Source organism: Brienomyrus brachyistius, unplaced genomic scaffold, assembly GCF_023856365.1.
Source record: "Brienomyrus brachyistius isolate T26 unplaced genomic scaffold, BBRACH_0.4 scaffold138, whole genome shotgun sequence".
NCBI classification, from domain to species: domain Eukaryota; kingdom Metazoa; phylum Chordata; class Actinopteri; order Osteoglossiformes; family Mormyridae; genus Brienomyrus; species Brienomyrus brachyistius.
In genome coordinates, this window is record NW_026042413.1 from 383,786 (window position 1) to 403,320 (window position 19,535).

General features: G+C 47.5%; 1 protein-coding gene and 1 non-coding gene across 3 annotated transcripts; both read right to left on the reverse strand.

Annotated features, from left to right (window-relative positions):
- Positions 1-3,936: 3,936 nt before the first annotated feature.
- Positions 3,937-12,835, reverse strand: LOC125727956 (splicing factor U2AF 65 kDa subunit-like). Of its 2 annotated transcripts, none has more exons than XM_049004955.1 (10): positions 12,787-12,835; positions 10,647-10,821; positions 10,196-10,299; positions 9,796-9,947; positions 9,329-9,445; positions 9,103-9,241; positions 7,791-7,870; positions 4,723-4,845; positions 4,545-4,631; positions 3,937-4,358 (listed from the first exon to the last, which is right to left on the reverse strand). In XM_049004955.1, the coding sequence occupies exons 1-10, from the start codon at positions 12,833-12,835 to the stop codon at positions 3,981-3,983; spliced, it is 1,404 nt and encodes a 467-aa protein (XP_048860912.1). In that variant the 3' UTR covers positions 3,937-3,980. The 2 variants fall into 2 exon arrangements, with proteins under 2 accessions (XP_048860912.1, XP_048860911.1); XM_049004954.1 differs by having other exon boundaries at positions 3,937-4,357; positions 4,517-4,631.
- Positions 12,836-13,394: 559 nt separating this feature from the next.
- Positions 13,395-13,466, reverse strand: trnad-guc (transfer RNA aspartic acid (anticodon GUC)). Its single transcript has one exon. It is a non-coding gene; the product is annotated as a tRNA-Asp (tRNA).
- Between the last annotated feature and the right edge of the window lie 6,069 nt (positions 13,467-19,535).

Genomic DNA, 19,535 nt, shown 5'->3' on the forward strand with positions numbered 1-19,535 from the left:
GATTGGCTCAGACAGGCGACGGACAATCTGATTGGCTCAGACAGGCGACGGACAATCTGATTGGCTCAGACAGGCGACGGACAATCTGATTGGCTCAGACAGGCGACGGACAATCTGATTGGCTCAGACAGGCGACGGACAATCTGATTGGCTCAGACAGGCGACGGACAATCTGATTGGCTCAGACAGGCGACGGACAATCTGATTGGCTCAGACAGGCGACGGACAATCTGATTGGCTCAGACAGGCGACGGACAATCTGATTGGCTCAGACAGGCGACGGACAATCTGATTGGCTCAGACAGGCGACGGACAATCTGATTGGCTCAGACAGGCGACGGACAATCTGATTGGCTCAGACAGGCGACGGACAATCTGATTGGCTCAGACAGGCGACGGACAATCTGATTGGCTCAGACAGGCGACGGACAATCTGATTGGCTCAGACAGGCGACGGACAATCTGATTGGCTCAGACAGGCGACGGACAATCTGATTGGCTCAGACAGGCGACGGACAATCTGATTGGCTCAGACAGGCGACGGACAATCTGATTGGCTCAGACAGGCGACGGACAATCTGATTGGCTCAGACAGGCGACGGACAATCTGATTGGCTCAGACAGGCGACGGACAATCTGATTGGCTCAGACAGGCGACGGACAATCTGATTGGCTCAGACAGGCGACGGACAATCTGATTGGCTCAGACAGGCGACGGACAATCTGATTGGCTCAGACAGGCGACGGACAATCTGATTGGCTCAGACAGGCGACGGACAATCTGATTGGCTCAGACAGGCGACGGACAATCTGATTGGCTCAGACAGGCGACGGACAATCTGATTGGCTCAGACAGGCGACGGACAATCTGAGCCAATCAGATTGTCCGTCGCCTATCTGAGCCAATCAGATTGTCCGTCGCCTATCTGAGCCAATCAGATTGTCCGTCGCCTATCTGAGCCAATCAGATTGTCCGTCGCCTATCTGAGCCAATCAGATTGTCCGTCGCCTATCTGAGCCAATCAGATTGTCCGTCGCCTATCTGAGCCAATCAGATTGTCCGTCGCCTATCTGAGCCAATCAGATTGTCCGTCGCCTATCTGAGCCAATCAGATTGTCCGTCGCCTATCTGAGCCAATCAGATTGTCCGTCGCCTATCTGAGCCAATCAGATTGTCCGTCGCCTATCTGAGCCAATCAGATTGTCCGTCGCCTATCTGAGCCAATCAGATTGTCCGTCGCCTATCTGAGCCAATCAGATTGTCCGTCGCCTATCTGAGCCAATCAGATTGTCCGTCGCCTATCTGAGCCAATCAGATTGTCCGTCGCCTATCTGAGCCAATCAGATTGTCCGTCGCCTATCTGAGCCAATCAGATTGTCCGTCGCCTATCTGAGCCAATCAGATTGTCCGTCGCCTATCTGAGCCAATCAGATTGTCCGTCGCCTATCTGAGCCAATCAGATTGTCCGTCGCCTATCTGAGCCAATCAGATTGTCCGTCGCCTATCTGAGCCAATCAGATTGTCCGTCGCCTATCTGAGCCAATCAGATTGTCCGTCGCCTATCTGAGCCAATCAGATTGTCCGTCGCCTATCTGAGCCAATCAGATTGTCCGTCGCCTATCTGAGCCAATCAGATTGTCCGTCGCCTATCTGAGCCAATCAGATTGTCCGTCGCCTATCTGAGCCAATCAGATTGTCCGTCGCCTATCTGAGCCAATCAGATTGTCCGTCGCCTATCTGAGCCAATCAGATTGTCCGTCGCCTATCTGAGCCAATCAGATTGTCCGTCGCCTATCTGAGCCAATCAGATTGTCCGTCGCCTATCTGAGCCAATCAGATTGTCCGTCGCCTATCTGAGCCAATCAGATTGTCCGTCGCCTATCTGAGCCAATCAGATTGTCCGTCGCCTATCTGAGCCAATCAGATTGTCCGTCGCCTATCTGAGCCAATCAGATTGTCCGTCGCCTATCTGAGCCAATCAGATTGTCCGTCGCCTATCTGAGCCAATCAGATTGTCCGTCGCCTATCTGAGCCAATCAGATTGTCCGTCGCCTATCTGAGCCAATCAGATTGTCCGTCGCCTATCTGAGCCAATCAGATTGTCCGTCGCCTATCTGAGCCAATCAGATTGTCCGTCGCCTATCTGAGCCAATCAGATTGTCCGTCGCCTATCTGAGCCAATCAGATTGTCCGTCGCCTATCTGAGCCAATCAGATTGTCCGTCGCCTATCTGAGCCAATCAGATTGTCCGTCGCCTATCTGAGCCAATCAGATTGTCCGTCGCCTATCTGAGCCAATCAGATTGTCCGTCGCCTATCTGAGCCAATCAGATTGTCCGTCGCCTATCTGAGCCAATCAGATTGTCCGTCGCCTATCTGAGCCAATCAGATTGTCCGTCGCCTATCTGAGCCAATCAGATTGTCCGTCGCCTATCTGAGCCAATCAGATTGTCCGTCGCCTATCTGAGCCAATCAGATTGTCCGTCGCCTATCTGAGCCAATCAGATTGTCCGTCGCCTATCTGAGCCAATCAGATTGTCCGTCGCCTATCTGAGCCAATCAGATTGTCCGTCGCCTATCTGAGCCAATCAGATTGTCCGTCGCCTATCTGAGCCAATCAGATTGTCCGTCGCCTATCTGAGCCAATCAGATTGTCCGTCGCCTATCTGAGCCAATCAGATTGTCCGTCGCCTATCTGAGCCAATCAGATTGTCCGTCGCCTATCTGAGCCAATCAGATTGTCCGTCGCCTATCTGAGCCAATCAGATTGTCCGTCGCCTATCTGAGCCAATCAGATTGTCCGTCGCCTATCTGAGCCAATCAGATTGTCCGTCGCCTATCTGAGCCAATCAGATTGTCCGTCGCCTATCTGAGCCAATCAGATTGTCCGTCGCCTATCTGAGCCAATCAGATTGTCCGTCGCCTATCTGAGCCAATCAGATTGTCCGTCGCCTATCTGAGCCAATCAGATTGTCCGTCGCCTATCTGAGCCAATCAGATTGTCCGTCGCCTATCTGAGCCAATCAGATTGTCCGTCGCCTATCTGAGCCAATCAGATTGTCCGTCGCCTATCTGAGCCAATCAGATTGTCCGTCGCCTATCTGAGCCAATCAGATTGTCCGTCGCCTATCTGAGCCAATCAGATTGTCCGTCGCCTATCTGAGCCAATCAGATTGTCCGTCGCCTATCTGAGCCAATCAGATTGTCCGTCGCCTATCTGAGCCAATCAGATTGTCCGTCGCCTATCTGAGCCAATCAGATTGTCCGTCGCCTATCTGAGCCAATCAGATTGTCCGTCGCCTATCTGAGCCAATCAGATTGTCCGTCGCCTATCTGAGCCAATCAGATTGTCCGTCGCCTATCTGAGCCAATCAGATTGTCCGTCGCCTATCTGAGCCAATCAGATTGTCCGTCGCCTATCTGAGCCAATCAGATTGTCCGTCGCCTATCTGAGCCAATCAGATTGTCCGTCGCCTATCTGAGCCAATCAGATTGTCCGTCGCCTATCTGAGCCAATCAGATTGTCCGTCGCCTATCTGAGCCAATCAGATTGTCCGTCGCCTATCTGAGCCAATCAGATTGTCCGTCGCCTATCTGAGCCAATCAGATTGTCCGTCGCCTATCTGAGCCAATCAGATTGTCCGTCGCCTATCTGAGCCAATCAGATTGTCCGTCGCCTATCTGAGCCAATCAGATTGTCCGTCGCCTATCTGAGCCAATCAGATTGTCCGTCGCCTATCTGAGCCAATCAGATTGTCCGTCGCCTATCTGAGCCAATCAGATTGTCCGTCGCCTATCTGAGCCAATCAGATTGTCCGTCGCCTATCTGAGCCAATCAGATTGTCCGTCGCCTATCTGAGCCAATCAGATTGTCCGTCGCCTATCTGAGCCAATCAGATTGTCCGTCGCCTATCTGAGCCAATCAGATTGTCCGTCGCCTATCTGAGCCAATCAGATTGTCCGTCGCCTATCTGAACCAATCAGATTGTTTTTCTTACACAAAAAATTATTCCGTTTTCAAAACACTTTTGTGCAAGAAATGCTCCCATGAGCCTGTGTTTAGTGCCTACAGAGGTCTTCTTTTTGCCACTGGTACAGGAGAGTACGGGTCCCACCTTGCCACAGCCAGGCACCTCCACGCCATCGACGGGCCGCGGAATCTCGATGGAGCGCACGTTGCCGTACTTGCAACACTCCTCCCGGATGTCCTCCAGGATCTCCTCGTAGTCCTCGTCGTCCACCAGCTCCTCGGGCATGACCATGTTGAGGAGGCACAGCACCTCCGTGGGCATGCCGGAGCTCTGCAGCCGCTGCAGCCCTGGAACCTGCAGCGTCACCGGCGTCTCGATGATGGCCGTCTGTCCCGGGGGGCGACAAGAGTGTCAGATACCCCCTGATCGTCCAATCGTCTCGAGTAACAGCGAGAAATTTACATGGACCCAAATAAACCCAAGAAATAGGGGCATTAAGCTTCCTGGGAGGCACCCAGGAACCAAGTTGGGTTTAGGACATCAGAAAGGCGGCAGCCGAGGGCAAATACTCACAGCGTTGGCATTCTTAGCCCCCACGCTTGCCCGCTGGACGATGAGCTTCTTGTCTCCGAGCTGCATGCCATTGAGTCCAGCCACGGCCTGCGGGATGCATCCCACACAAGCGTCAGCAATTCCATCCGGAAGCCCCGAGTCACCCCAGACCTTCCAGCTGCTGCCCCACCTCACGCACCTGGTCAGTGGCACTGATGTCCACGTATTCACAGAAAGCATAACCCTTAGACAGTGACGTGGCACTGTCCTTCACAAGGTTGAAGGCCTTAAGAGGTCCGAACGACGTCAAGAGTTCCTTCACCTGGGCAAGAGGAGGAGACGCGGGGGGGCGATTAGCCCGACAGTCCAGGCACGGCGCCTCGCTAGAAATGCTAATCTTAACTGTGGGAGAAGCAGCATGTTAAACTTTGCAAAACGACATGAGGAAACAGTGAAGACATCAGGAAAATGGCTTTATGACAAGTGGCTCGACATTACGGTGCAACACTAGAGCTCAAAGCCCCCTGTGCCCTTTCTGCATGACTTACTTACTGGGAGCGTACAAAAGTAACTATTTTGATTCTTGTCAATGAATGATAACACAGATTCCCCCCCCCCATCCTACAGCATATACAACACAACTGAATTCCTAATCAAGTTCTCTGATAATTCCAACTACGAATTTTGAAATATGGACCGAGTTGCATCTGATTTTAAGGGCCACAATAATTAAGCTAGATGGTATATAAAAAAAAAAACTAAATAAAAACAGCTAATTATATGTTAAGTGTTCCATGTATACAATGTGGAGGGGGGGGGGGCGACTCGGCAGAACACAAACCCAGCCGAATCACTGACTTCCTGTTCTTAAAACCAAGAACCACATTGGTGCAGTTAATTAGAGGGACAAAGCCTACAGGAGATAAACTCACAGGTAAAGCTAAGAGCCGCCACAGGGTCCTGCTAAAGGGGCCACGGCTTGAAGCCAAACAGGACGAAATAGCTCTGCTAACATCATTCCTCACTTATTCTACAGGAATCTACTGTAAAGCCGCATTAACCACTGACTTCAGAAAGGAGTCACCTGGGACACTGGCAGCCACAAGAGGGCGCTACCTCCTACCTTCTCTTAGGGGCAAAAAAAAAAAAAAAAATCAAATTTATACCCTGTGATCAGCATAATAAGTCTCTCCCCAGCCTTCAACCCCCAAAAAAAGGACCCCATATGCTTAAGAGCACTCCAGGACAGAGCCCCCCCACAGGGGCAGGCCGTCGACAGGGAGGATATCCGTGCGAGGGACGGAATGTCTTACTTGCCTTGTGTTACATGTTGGCATGGCAGCAGTAGGTCAGTACTACTGAACAAATTATGAGCGAAGACTTAACGATCTTACAGGCCCCTAGCTGGGGACAAAGTGGGGAACAAAAATGAAAGAGCTGTAAGTATCAAAGCGGTAGCAGGGACTGCAAAAAAAATGTAAACACCAGGATACAAGCAGCGGTTTCCATTTCACCTGTCTATGGCACATTTACTGGCTTTGACGTGAAATACATTAACAGTTCTGCTGGATTCAAACTCTCTCCCCCCAGTGCTGCTTTGGTACAGCCTTCCTCTTGACTTGGATTACATGTGACTCACACTGGATAAGAAAGATTACGATGACAATCCGAAAAGGAGGAAAAAAATCAAAGAAAAACAAACTGACTGCACTTCTCACTTACCTTTCACTGAAACCGCGATCACTATCTTGTGGGCTGAGTCTTGCCATTTTTAACAGTTTAGGCTAAAGTGAGTGGGACACCGGAGCTCAAAATGTTACAATGCAGGGGTGGACGCAAAACGTTTTGCGATTAACTTTTGCAAAATAAATAGGTAAACTATTAAATGCCTGTATGGATTATGTCTATAATGGGCCGATTTCAGTGGGGTGGCGATATAGGAAGAAAAAAAAAAAATCATAAAAGATGCTAATGAGAAGTAGAAAATGTCTAAAATGTGACCCTTTCAACACTTTCAGAGTAAGACGACCTCATCTGTGCATGTTGTTATGGTAATATTATCCATCACTGACGTCATAACAGAATAGGGCATGGGGCACGATGTGAAAACTCCAGTGAAGCTGATAATCGTTCACCGGGAAAAAGGTCCGAAGTATTTTCTGCCTTTCGAGCGACACAGCAATGTAGGGAACGATTCTTCCGCAGCTCCCCATCGCTGTTAACGGGATGTGAAGTCATCGTTCTCAGTGTGCGGACATGGACGTGAGACACGGCACGTCTGCGAATACTGAAGCGTTTGGGGACTTGGTCGATCTCCCCCACATTTCAAGCACAGTCTATGGTAGTGTTTCCCAGCCCAGTCCTCGGGGGTACCCCCCCGGTCAGTCCACGTTTTTGCTTCCTCTCAGCACACCTGTACCAGGTATTCGGTGTTCCTGATTGGCTGGGAGCTAGGAGGGAGCGAAAATGTGGACAGTCGGCGGTTCCCCGAGGACTGGGATTGGGCAAACACAGGTGTATGGCAATGTGGAGGTATTCGTCAGTTAGGTGACGCGCAGATGACTCGATTTTAAATTTTCATGCAGCAAAACGACGCGGCTGATTCATCCGACTAACACTCAGCAATTAACCCGATATACAAATATTCCAGGGTACCCAGCAACAGGCAGCACAGGGACTGGCTACGTGACTGGTTTGGCAAGCCGCCAGCTGTAAGGCACGTTTCCCAAAGCCTTTGTTGCTAATAAGGTTATTTGCTAACAACATTAGATAACAACTGAATGGTTCCAACTATGCAAGTCGATAACATGAGGTTTTGGGAAACGTACCTTTTACATTAGCGGGGTCTCAATATCTTCATAATTTACAGCTGGATAAACAATGAGCGTAATGTAACTGTCAACTCATTACCTACATGTCTAATAAATGTTTAATAAATCCCATGAATATCTTTAAAAAAAAAAAAAAAAAAACTCAAATGTGCGGCTATTTTCAGCAGCTAGCTTTAAACATGATGCTGACATTTGACCCCCCAGTATCTTGTAATGAATTTTAAGCGGTGAGGTAACTTTGACAGGCTTTCTTTTCCTACTAATCAGTTACACAGAGACGAGTGTTTATTTTATGTATGTATGTGCGTGCGCGTGCGTGCGTGCGTGCGTGTGCGTGTGTGTGCATGCCTGCTTGAGTTCCACGTGCAGCAGTGGGACAGAAACACAGGAGGGTTGTGGGTCGGCTCCCCGGCGACAGAGACTGAGGGCGGGGTACCTGATCGTCACTGAGATAGTTGGGCAGGCCTCCGACAAAGAGCTTGTGTGGCGAGTCTGGAACCACGGTGGAGACGACCCCTGCAGACAGAGCGGCACGGCGCCCAAAGCCGGCCGATCACAGCAAACCGTCAACATGCCGGATAATGACCACGAGCAAACGGCGCGAGTGAAATAAGCCAACTTCAAATCAGTATGACGTCGTTATCTCCTATATAATATCAGATAAATGTAACTCCAGCAAAAAAATACCTAAATACTGGGGCAGTTTGACGACTGTTTTTTGTCTCTCCCATCTTGCTCTCCATGGGAGATGCTGACACATGCAGCACCAGTCAAAAGTATGGACACACCTGCTCTTAATGCATTTGTCTCTATTTTAGCTGTTATTCACCTTATAGTAAAAGGCCTTTGGGCATGGAAGTTATGCATATGAAGTACTGCAAAGACAAAATTTTTGTCTCTTCAAAATAGGAGCCATTGGCTTCGATGACAGCATTGCGGACTCAACCAGCTAACATATGTACCCACCTGGACCGTTTCTCCAACAGTCCTCGAGTTTCCACAAGTTCTGCGCGCAAGCTGGCTACCTTACTCTTACTCTCATCCAACTGATCCCAAACCAGCTCTATAGAGTTTAGGTTGGGGGGCTGTGGGGACCATCTCTTTCCTAGTTCACAAGGTAATAAGCTACTTGCATAACCTTCAAGGTGGGCTTTGGGTCATTATCTTGCTGAAAAACAAGTCATTTTCAGTAGGTGTGTCCAGAATTTTTAACTAGAATAGGAGCCAGCAACCCTAGAACAATTTGGGGGTTAGGGTCCTTGCTCAAGGGCCCAGTGGTGAAATCACTCTGCCAACCCTGGTATTTGAACCAGCAACCTTCTTTTCATGGGCAAACATCACAGAGCCACACAACACCCCTATGTTAACAGTAAGAAGTGAGTGACTGAGCTGTGTGTGTGTGTGTGTGGCTCAGCTGGTTAGGATGCCAGCGTTATCATCAGAAGATCACTGGTTCACATCACTGGTGATCACACCACTGGGCCGGCGAGTTTGCTCTAGGGACAGGCTGACCCTGATTTCTCAAAAAAAAAAAAAAAAAAAAACATTCTTCACTTTGGATAAAACTGTCTGCTAAATATTTACAACATTAAGTAAATAAAAGTGAAAGTCTCCCTCTTTATATGACAAGACATCCGCAGCTTGCGAAGGACAGTCAGTCCGTAACGAGTACAAAAAACTGGCCTTGCCGATCGGCTCTTCAAAGGTAAATAAAGATTAAGGTTATGACGGCGACAAGCAAAACGGACCTGGTACGTGGAAGGCGGGCTGCTCTGAGATGCCAGGCAGGGGGCGATAGTCGTGGGGCCGCCTGATTTTTAACGACTGACCCTGGAAAATGATGCCGTCGAAGGCCATTGCCTGCGTGGTCTCATCCACGGACCGAAACTAGGGCAGAACGAAGAACGTCGTTAATCAGGGAAGGCTGCGGTCTCCGCCTGGACACAGCAGCCATTAGGCAGGAAAGACTCTTACTTCAAGGAAGGCAAAGTTCTTGTCCTGGTTTATCTGAACAGCGAGGACGGGATTGGTGGGACCTTGACATAAGCCAGCCAATCGCATCTGGGTATTGAAGAAATCCGCCATGGCCTCCTAAAAAGACAGGCAGACACACTGAATGAAGACAGGCAGACGTCTGAAGACATCAAAACAGGCAAACGAGAAAAAAAATGACTGACAAGTCTAGTACATTTATCTATTTATTTTGCGGACACTTTCATCCAAAGCAACATACATTTCATTGAAGAAGCAGGACCAGACAGTTCCTAGAGCAAATAGTGCTTAAGGGCTGCGCTCGGGGGCCCAATGGTGAAATCACTCTGCTGCCCAAGGGATTTGAACCAACAACCTTCTTGTGACCGGCTCAGTGTCCTAACTCACTGAGCTACACATGACACCAGTATGCATGACAGAAGGCAACGCGGGACTTTGCCTGGACTCACCTCCGTCAGGCCGAAGGGGATGTTGCCGACATAAAGCCGCCTGGCCTGCCGGGTCATCTGGCTGCCGACCATCGGCACCTGGGTGGGCGTCACTGCCACGCCGCTGGTGGTGGATGTTGCCAGTAAAGCTATCGTGGGGATCTGCCCTGCAGCTGTGGGGAGGAGAAAGGGCTTCAAGACCCCAACCAGGGACGGCCAGAACATCCGGATCGTCGCCTTCATTTGCTTCTAACCCCTAGGTTTAAGCTCTCTTCACACTGTCTGAAATCATCCCAAGTGTTATTCCCTCTTTGACCAGCAGGGGGGAGGAGGGCACTCCAGAATAAATGCTTTCATTGCAACCAATATACCATAACCTTGCAATACTGAACTAGCACACATGGAAGCGTCGCATCCAAACCTTGCATTGCCTTGTACTGCATGGGGGTGATGTGCTCGAATCCCGGAGGGGGAACATCCCAGTACTTGTATGTCCTTTTCTTACGGCTTCTCCGAGGAGAGTAGCTGCCCAAACACAAAACAGAAGGTTGTTTTCCCCAAACAATACAGTGTAAACACTCAGAATCTGGCAAAAACAAACAGATGGCAGAATGTTTACATTTAACTTTGGATCGCAGGCAGTTTAAGGTCATGAGGGTGTGACCATGCGCCACTTTTTAGGCTGGCTTTGAGGTCCCATCGCTATGGCGGGGGCTACTTATAAACGCCAGTTAAAATTTAATATGGGTACAGTCCCCCTTCCCACCACGAAGAAACCAATTGGTTGATTGTGAAAGAAACTTGTTAAGAGGCCTCAAACCATGCTAGATATCAGCTTCAGTGCCTGTAACCGGGACCGTGAGGGGGGGTACCTGTGCTTCTTGTGCTCGCGTGAGCTGCTCCGTCGGTCACGACCCTTGCGGTCGCGGCTGCTGCTGCGCTTCTCGTGACTCCGCCCCCTGGAGTCCTTGCTCCAGCGGCGGTGCTTCTCGCCACGGCTCAGAGACCGGCTGCGGCTACGCTTCTTGTGTCGCTCCTTCTCCCGCTCTGGGGGACGACACCGTGGTACCAGTGAGACGGTGGGCGGAGCGACATGACTGCCCCCCTACCATCCATTTCGATAAATCCAAGATGTGTAACTCAGAGGGATTATGAATGTGTGTCCGGATGGTTGTGGGTTTGAAGCCCATGAGTCACAGAGTAATCATATTACCAACTTCCCTGGGGTGCTGGATGCTGACTGACCCAGCGCTATGCCTTAAAAGTCACTTACGGAGACCAAGATGTGGTACGGGGTCTAACTCCCCAGTTTCCTCACCAGAATGAAGCACCTCCATTCAATTCACATATTCAATCACACCCTCCTGAAACAAACACACCCATCTCTCAATGGCTAATAATTTCAAGGGCACAAGGACATCCCCTTGAATGTCAGTCTGTTGTGAAACAATAAAAACATAACCAGACTAATTAATGATATAGGAGCACAGTGGTGAGTACAGTTGCCTCACGCCTCCGAGTCTGGAGGCCTGAATTTTGCCTCTGCTCTCTGTATGGGGAATTTGCCTGGAATAGGCTCCAGGGGAGCCTGACTAAGATAACTGGTTGGACGATGGATGGGTAATTAATATCGTTTCAATCTGACAGACAGCACTTTATTAAACTAGCAATAAAATATCACCTTTCTATCCCAGCAGGTCCTTCATATAGAAGCTTAAATAAATCCCTGAAGGTGCAGTTTTCAGTGAAGCATTTAAACGCAGGTGCTGCTCGAGGAATCAGCTTCATGCATCAGTTATAACAGCGTTACGGTAATGCACCGCTGCAAAAGTACAGACACGGAGCGGCCAATGCATCTTACGTAAATCGGTAATAACCAATTACCGCAATCGCAGGCATAGTCAGAGCGCAGATATGAATGACTGGAACTGCTAGTTTATCAAACACGGCGGCACTTAGTGCTCGTCTAGCCGAATCAGGTCGTTTCGAATGACATTTTAGTGATTTAGTGATAAGGAGCTGATATGACAAGATTGCCATTTGATAGGTACATAAATCAATCCTACTTTCGACTCCGTTGTAACGCATGTTGTATATTTCAGTTGCGTTAGTATGGCTTAAGTTTATTCAGTTTACTGGATTCTCTGCACTTTAATGAAGTTATATGTGTATTGTTATATAACTGTACATCATTGTTAGTTACTGCTATCCGCTGTAAAGGTAGATACAGGTGCAAGACTTTGCAATAACGACCTAAAAGCAGTTGTTATGATTCCAGGGAACGCGGCTGATTTTTAGAGTCTATACATCATGAAGAAACGGCGATCGTGTGAGAAAGACTTATTCTGTACGGATGACAGGGCCAGCATTTCGGACCCAAGGGAAAGGCTATTGTGCATCGGAAAGAGACAAAATCATATCATTATATAGAAAACTCGTCGTAGTATTTAAAAACCAAGTAACTAACACTGTTATTAAGTGCGGACTTTAAATCAAGTGGTCGCGGTCGTTTTTATTTGCATAAAACTTTAAACGTGATCTTGAAAATATAACGCTTGCAACAAACATCCATGCATAGTGTGTTACTGCGAATGAAAATACGCGGGTCGCAATTTATGATCCAAGTGTATAATGGTAAATAATTAAATAAATAAAACCGCAGGCTTTCACATCGAGTGCACCCCAATAACGTTTCATTGAAATGTCCATGTTATGTACGCCGGGCACTGATGGATGCAGGCCTAGCGATCTCTATAACAATGCCAAGCAAAGAATGTCACTGATTTACCAAAGCGGTCAGTTTTCGGGGATCCTGCGGCAGCTGGGAGAAGAAGAATCGGGCAGGTTTCAGAATCGGCGAGCGCTCGGATAAAAGGCACCGATTTCCCAGCCGCGCTTTTCTTTTCGGAACCAGCAGAAGTGCCCTCCGCACCATCCTCGGCGCTAGGACACGCCGGCCACTTTATTACCCTAAAACAGGGAGCATACACCGATCTTCAAAGCCAAACTTACCTTGCCGATTTTCGCTTAACTGCTTCTCAAACTCATCGAAATCGGACATTTTTCAGTCCGTACTAAAGACGTATTGCAAAATAAGCAGAGGTCCAACAGTAGGCCTTTGAATGGGCTACAGGCTGCATTGGGTTCTGCTGCTTTTTCTTCCGAGTCGCCTGCCCCTCCTCCCCCGAAGTCATCGGCTCTTCCTCGGTTGTATCACACACAGGTTCGGAAACATTCGATGCGCATTACCGTCCCCTCCTGCACTGGAGGGTTAAGGACAACGTGATTATATCGAACCAAAATTGAAATGTGCAAGTTGACTTTCCTAGTTATACGTCTTCATTTTTATTCTGGGTTTAACAACCATGAGTTTATGACGTATTTTACATGATTAGTTGGCGACTGGACCTTATTGTTTATATCTCTTATTAAGGATCCATCCATCCATACATCAATTATCAAAACCACACACTTACAATCCGAGTCTAGTTTCATATGCTGCGCTGCTGAGCGACCCGCAGAATATTATGCATGAGTACAAGTCACAAGCCCCGTTTCCACTAACACGGGGCCGGTTCTAGCTTGGTGCCTTTTGAGACCGAGGCAAAAAGATGCAGACTCTCCCCGTCGGGGAATCGAACCCCGGTCTCCCGCGTGACAGGCGGGGATACTCACCACTATACTAACGAGGAGATGTACGCGCACTACTTTTACATCTTCAAGATAAACAGCGGATGACTACTAACATTTGCGAGTAATCAATGACTGAGCTTCATGTCATGACCATGGTGCTCAAGAGAAGAAAAAATACATAATGTACGTCCACTGATACCAGAACAACCATATAGCTTTATACTAAGACGATGATTAAACGGAAAATTCCTTTACAAAACACTGCCACAAAATCATAGTTTCGCAATATTACATCGTGCAACGGGACACAGTGTAAGTACGTGAAGTCGGTAATTAAATCAAGAAAAAAAAGTGAGAGGAAAAGAATACTTTTCTATTATCATATTTTTCTAACTGGCCAAACTGAGTCATATTTTGATTATACACACTAACAGAAAAACAGTGCAAATCTCCGGTAGTCCGTTTCACTTGCGCTCCGCTATGGGGCAGTAACAAGCAGAGCTTAAGTGTGGAAGGAAAAAAAAAACACAGGACAGCATCAATCCCAACTTCACAAACGCCGGAGATCGAGATGCTGTAAGCATGACAATTAACATCTTTATCCAAGGGAACAGCTGCAAGACACAGATGCCGCGCCTAACAAAGGTAGGATCGATTCCGAAGTTCAGGCATTTACAGACGCGGACTCTTCTGGAGTTGATTTTTTTCGGGAGATACGCATCAACTTCAAAAGTATGAACCGCATTATATCTATATCTGTTATGACGTTGTAGCTATTGATACTGATGCATCACAAAAATAATTTAAATGTTTTTTCATTCTGACATATGTTCGTTCGGACGAGGATTTTATTATATGAGATAAGTTTTAAATGAAAACTTTTTTTAATCTATATGATTAATTCTCGAATCTAAGCCAGACTTCACATAAATCATTCATTCATAAATATAATGGAACATACAACATCCAGGTATCCATGAAATTTATGATCAGGCTATACGTTTGTGATAACAACAAAACAACACAACATGTATATTTACAATATATGGGCCTATTGTTTAATATTGCCTCCAAATTATAGCCAGACAATAACGCAATAGGCCGACATCAAACTATTTTCATGTAAAACAAAAGTGCTGGCAGTTTGCTTGTGCTTACAGACCCCGCCTTGAGCCCATCCAGAAAGATCCCAAAAATAACCGACAAGCAAAGGTTGTAACAATCTGAGCATGTTTAGTTTAATGTAATCAGGAGCCGAATTAATAACGCGAATAAATGATCAAACCGAAAGTCTGTAGTCGGGAATATCCGATAACGTCTTTGACGTGCAGTTAAGATAGTCAGAGGAAAAACCTTGTAGTTTACTTATATATATGCCTAAATATATGAGTGTGTCTCTCCGGTGATTTAATGATGAATATAACGATTACATATCAAATCACACATTAAGCAATTATTATATTACTAGGTTGAACGTTTTCACTATGTCTGTCGTCACCTTGATTTCACGATTTTGACTATTCTTCTTATCCCAGATTGAACAAGTCATTGTGGCGATGCAAGATCCCGACATGGGGATAAAGATGAAGAATCAAAGACTGTTAATCACAGTGATTCCACATGCGATGACAGGTGCACGATACATATTTTACTTTTTAAAAATAATTTTTCGTGCCGCCCGGGTTGTCTTACACCCGGCCGTGCAGTGTCCCGGGGGCCGGGTCCTAATGGTCATTTAAGCCCTTCACAGGAAAGCCCATACATCGGCGGTCTTCGGGAATCCTGTGCATTAAGACTGTCATCGATCTCCTTGCGCTCATATTTATTTATGTAATTTATTTATCGAGTTCAGCGTTTTTGATTTATGACGGCTTAATGCATTTCTCGACTCTAACTAGATGCCTTCCTCGCTATGCCTTCCCAGGAAATGATATCGTGGAGTGGCTAATTCAGAAGTACTCCATCATGGAAGAAGGTAGGGCCGAGAAGTATGTAGGGAAGCGTTACCTGGTGCTCTTATGTGAGGTTAATCGATTGTTTTTTTCCCTTCGTGACGACGATGGCGCCCCTGCTGGCGAAAGACGTCATCAGGTTTTTTTTTTTTTGTAATAAAATAACAGAAATAAACGAGTCTTTTGAATAATAAATACAAATGAAGTAATAGAATTTGTCATCCATACAACAGATTAGCCTAGCTGCATTTATGTGTAAGCATATGCAATTCACGTGTCTGACAGAAGCATGTTCTGTTCCATTGATATTGCTGAGCCTGTGAATTAATAAATGTCAGAATTGAGCTTGTCCATAACATAGACACCCCATTCGCCTGAAGCTTTTGGGATTTTCTTCCCCTGGCGTCAATTTATCTGCTGAATTATTTATCTTTCTGCTGAGAGGCTATTAGTACAAATAATCTGTAGGCCAGTCCCGAGTCGCGCCGCTACGCATGCTGAGCTGTACGGTTTGATAGTCCCGATGCAAACTTCGCTGATAGCCAGAGGCAGTCAGTCATGCCTGGAGAAATATCGCTATCCGTCTCCCTCATTATGCACTTCTGCAAGACGCTGTTGTCCTGAATTCCCGGGCGATGCAGATGAGGTTTTAAATAGCAAGGGAGCAGATTTCCCTGATTTACAGCCCAGATTGGAAAAGAAGTCGGAATGGAAAGGAGGGGACTTTTAGGCAGTAGATGGCAGATGCATTAACAGACTTGAATGGGCAAAAAACCTGTTGCCCCGGTAAGCAGTTACCCCTCCCTGTAAACACTAGGCTTCCCCCTAGCAGCGCTGTTGCTGCGCCGGTCTGAAACCCCCGGGAGCGCCTGACTGCCAATGGCCGCGGAGGCAGCCGGAAAGTGGAAAGTCCCAATTACTCGTAATTAATTATAGTTCCGATGAGGAATGCACCATCCCCGCGGCTTATTCTGTGCACCATGTCAACGTTTTTTCCAGTTACTTGCTATACCGTAAAATAAAATATAATATGCCTACTCAGTTTCTAGTTATCGTGTGTTCTACTGTATTCCACTGACAAAAATTTAGAGAATTACTATGCCTAAATCTGGGCTACGAGTAGTGGATTTGTTTGAGCTTTGAGTAGTTTACGTGGAAATGAGTGACCACTTTGTGTGTTTTCAGAGGCACTTCATGTGGGGAATCTGATCGTGAAGCACGGCTACATTTACCCCCTAAAGGACCCCAGGACGCTCGTCCTGCGGCCCGACGAGACGCCGTATCGCTTCCAGGTAACCTAAAACCACGGTTTCTTCAGATGGAGGGCAGCGCGAGGAGGGTGGTGGCCATGTGGGGGGGCACGCATATCGAAACTATTCGTTGGAGAGACTGCGGAATTACCGTGTAGGACAGTATTTCTCAATCTGGTCCGGGCTCCAGAGCTGAGAGGGTGCAAAAACGTAGACTGTCTGGTAGGGAGCTGGGAGGGAGCAAAAACGTGGATCATCTGTGTGTCGCCGAGGACCGGATTGGGAAACACTGATGTATGAGAACCAATGCCAGTTAAAGTAGCAAAATGCCTTCCACCCGCCTTGTCCCTGACATGTTAAATCACAAAGCACCTTTGTCACGCTGCTTCTGAATAGTTTCAAATGACAGCATCTCCTTTTTGCTAGACTCCGTACTTCTGGAGCTCTCAGCAGTGGCCAGCCTCCGAGCTAGATTACGGTGATTACCAATTATTAATCATGTGCTCGCCTATTACATCATTACTTCCCTTTACTAGAATAATAGAAAAACACAGTTTCTTGCCATGTCTTTCTTTTGCTCTTCTAAAGCGATTTATTTGACTAAGAAGAATATCAGAAAGCAAGGGCAGCTGATAGACTATGAAAAGGTAAGAGAAAATTTTTATTTATGTACATTTCAATGCTATTCTTATTCGCTGGTCTGAAGCATTGCTTGATGAGATCATGTGATAGCTGAATGCTCATGGGAGTTTTACTTACACAAAATATTATGAGGGTAGAAGGAAAAATGATTGGTTCAGAGAGATAACCAATTAGATTGTACATGAGGTGGATCCGAGCAACTAGAGGAGGCAGGAGCAACCAATCAGATGTCTTGGTCCTGCCTCCTCTGCAATCTGATTGGTTATCTATCCGAACCAATCATTTTCCTTCTGCCCTCAGAACATTTTTGTGTAAGAAAACCTCCCACCAATTATGCACATAGTAGGATCGCACATAGACATCCACCAACTTGCCGCCATGTTGCGTCAGGGTCAACGCATTTTAGGTTCTCATCAGTAAGAGGGTTTGTGAATCCGACACTGCCAGCTGATATCCTGGGAGGGGTTCGGCCTGTGAGTCATAACGTGAACCCATGCAGCAACGCAGCCAGCCGTGCGACCTGGCAATGTCGCATTTAAACATCGTCTCCGCAGGACAGCTACAACATGTTGCACAAACGGATCAACCACACCTGGGACTTCGTGGTGATGCAGGCGAAGGAGCAGCTCAGGTAAACCCCACCCCAGCCCGGGAATACTGTCGCATCGAGCTATGAAATCAATTTCATAAATGCACACAAGGGGACAGATGAGAATGGATGAATAAATCTCGTATTAAGAGGATGATGATGTTACCTAAATTAAAAAGTAACATGGTGTGTGGTCATAATTTCCCTCCTATCTGTTAAATCAGACCTCAGCCTAAACACTAGAGTCGGAAATCCATTTCTAAGTGAAAAAGGAAACAGAAAAATGAAAACCCTACCTTGCAGTTCAGTGATTACCGCTATATGCTAATTACCCAGTATGCTTTCTGACTCTCCATCGACTGCTCTGCTCCTACCAGGGCAGCCAAACAGAGGCGCAAGGCGGACCGCATCGTGCTGGAATGTCAGGAACAGGCCTACTGGCTCGTCAACAGACCGCCAGTAAGCACCTCCCCCGAAACCCCTGACTCCCTACATCTGCCCCGGCGAAAACCCAGTATGCTGTGATTAGAGTAAAGCACACACTGGGTAAACCTGAACTCAATGCACCTTGGCAGCTCGAATATCGCCTAAGGCTGGGGGCGATTCTAGGATTTTTTTGAGGTTGTGGGGCAGAGTGGTGGCTCTGGGCCTAGGGATCTGTGCAAGCAAGTGGAAGGTTGTTGGTTCAAATCCTGTGAATGCCCAGAGTGATTCTACTCCGTTGGGCCTTTCAGCAAGGGCCTTAACCTGCAATTGCTTTGTCCTGGGTATGACATTAATCTACATGCAGGCCTGTTAGGAGATCCTTCAACTTACAGGGGAAACTTGGCAGGATTGGCAGGAAGGCATAGGCAGGGTCCCATTCCCCCACAGAGAGCTGGGGGGTTGTGCAGTTCTCTCCCACGACAACGGGTTTGTTCAATGAAGGAAGGCAAAGGAAACATCTGTAAGGACATATGGAACATTTCCGGTATAATTTTCGATCTCCGTCATCTCCAGAGCATTGAGCTCAGCAAAATTCACGGGGGGGGGGGGGGGGGGGGGAGTTTTATCTTCGTTAAGTAAGACACACAGAGTGTCTCCATGCATACTTTGTGGGGGAGGAATATATCACTTCAGGCCTGATAACCCACTACTGCTTCAGTGTGATCATGAAATATTTACTTAGCTGGGAAGAAGCCTATGTTCTGTGGGACGAGAGCTTTCAGAAGACAGACAGGACAGCAGGCTGCGGGAATGAGCAACTGCACCCTCGCTGAGTGTAATTTGGAGTTCATGAATAACACAGGAGAGTGGAGAATGAAAGTGTGGGACAGGAGCAGAGTGTGGTGTGTATCTGGCTTAATCCCGGCCGTCACTAGGGCCCCTTTCTGCTGGGTGCGCAGCATCTCTCAGCGCTAATAAGCATCAGCGTTTATGTGGGCCATTATCCCCATCCGGGGCGGCATCAGGAGGTGGGAATGGCAGCCACGCAGCTGCGGATCACATCCTAAATTCAGCTTATTTTGCAGATGTACCTTTTATTGAGACTAGAGCAGTTGGGGGTTTAGGGACTTCTCTCAGGGGTCCAGTGGTGATGTCACTCTGCTGACTGTGGGATTTAAACCGGCAACCTTCCAGTCATAGGCGGCGACTGCCAACCCGCTCAGCCACACACCACCTTCATTGATGAAACCCACCGTTTTGACGCCAATT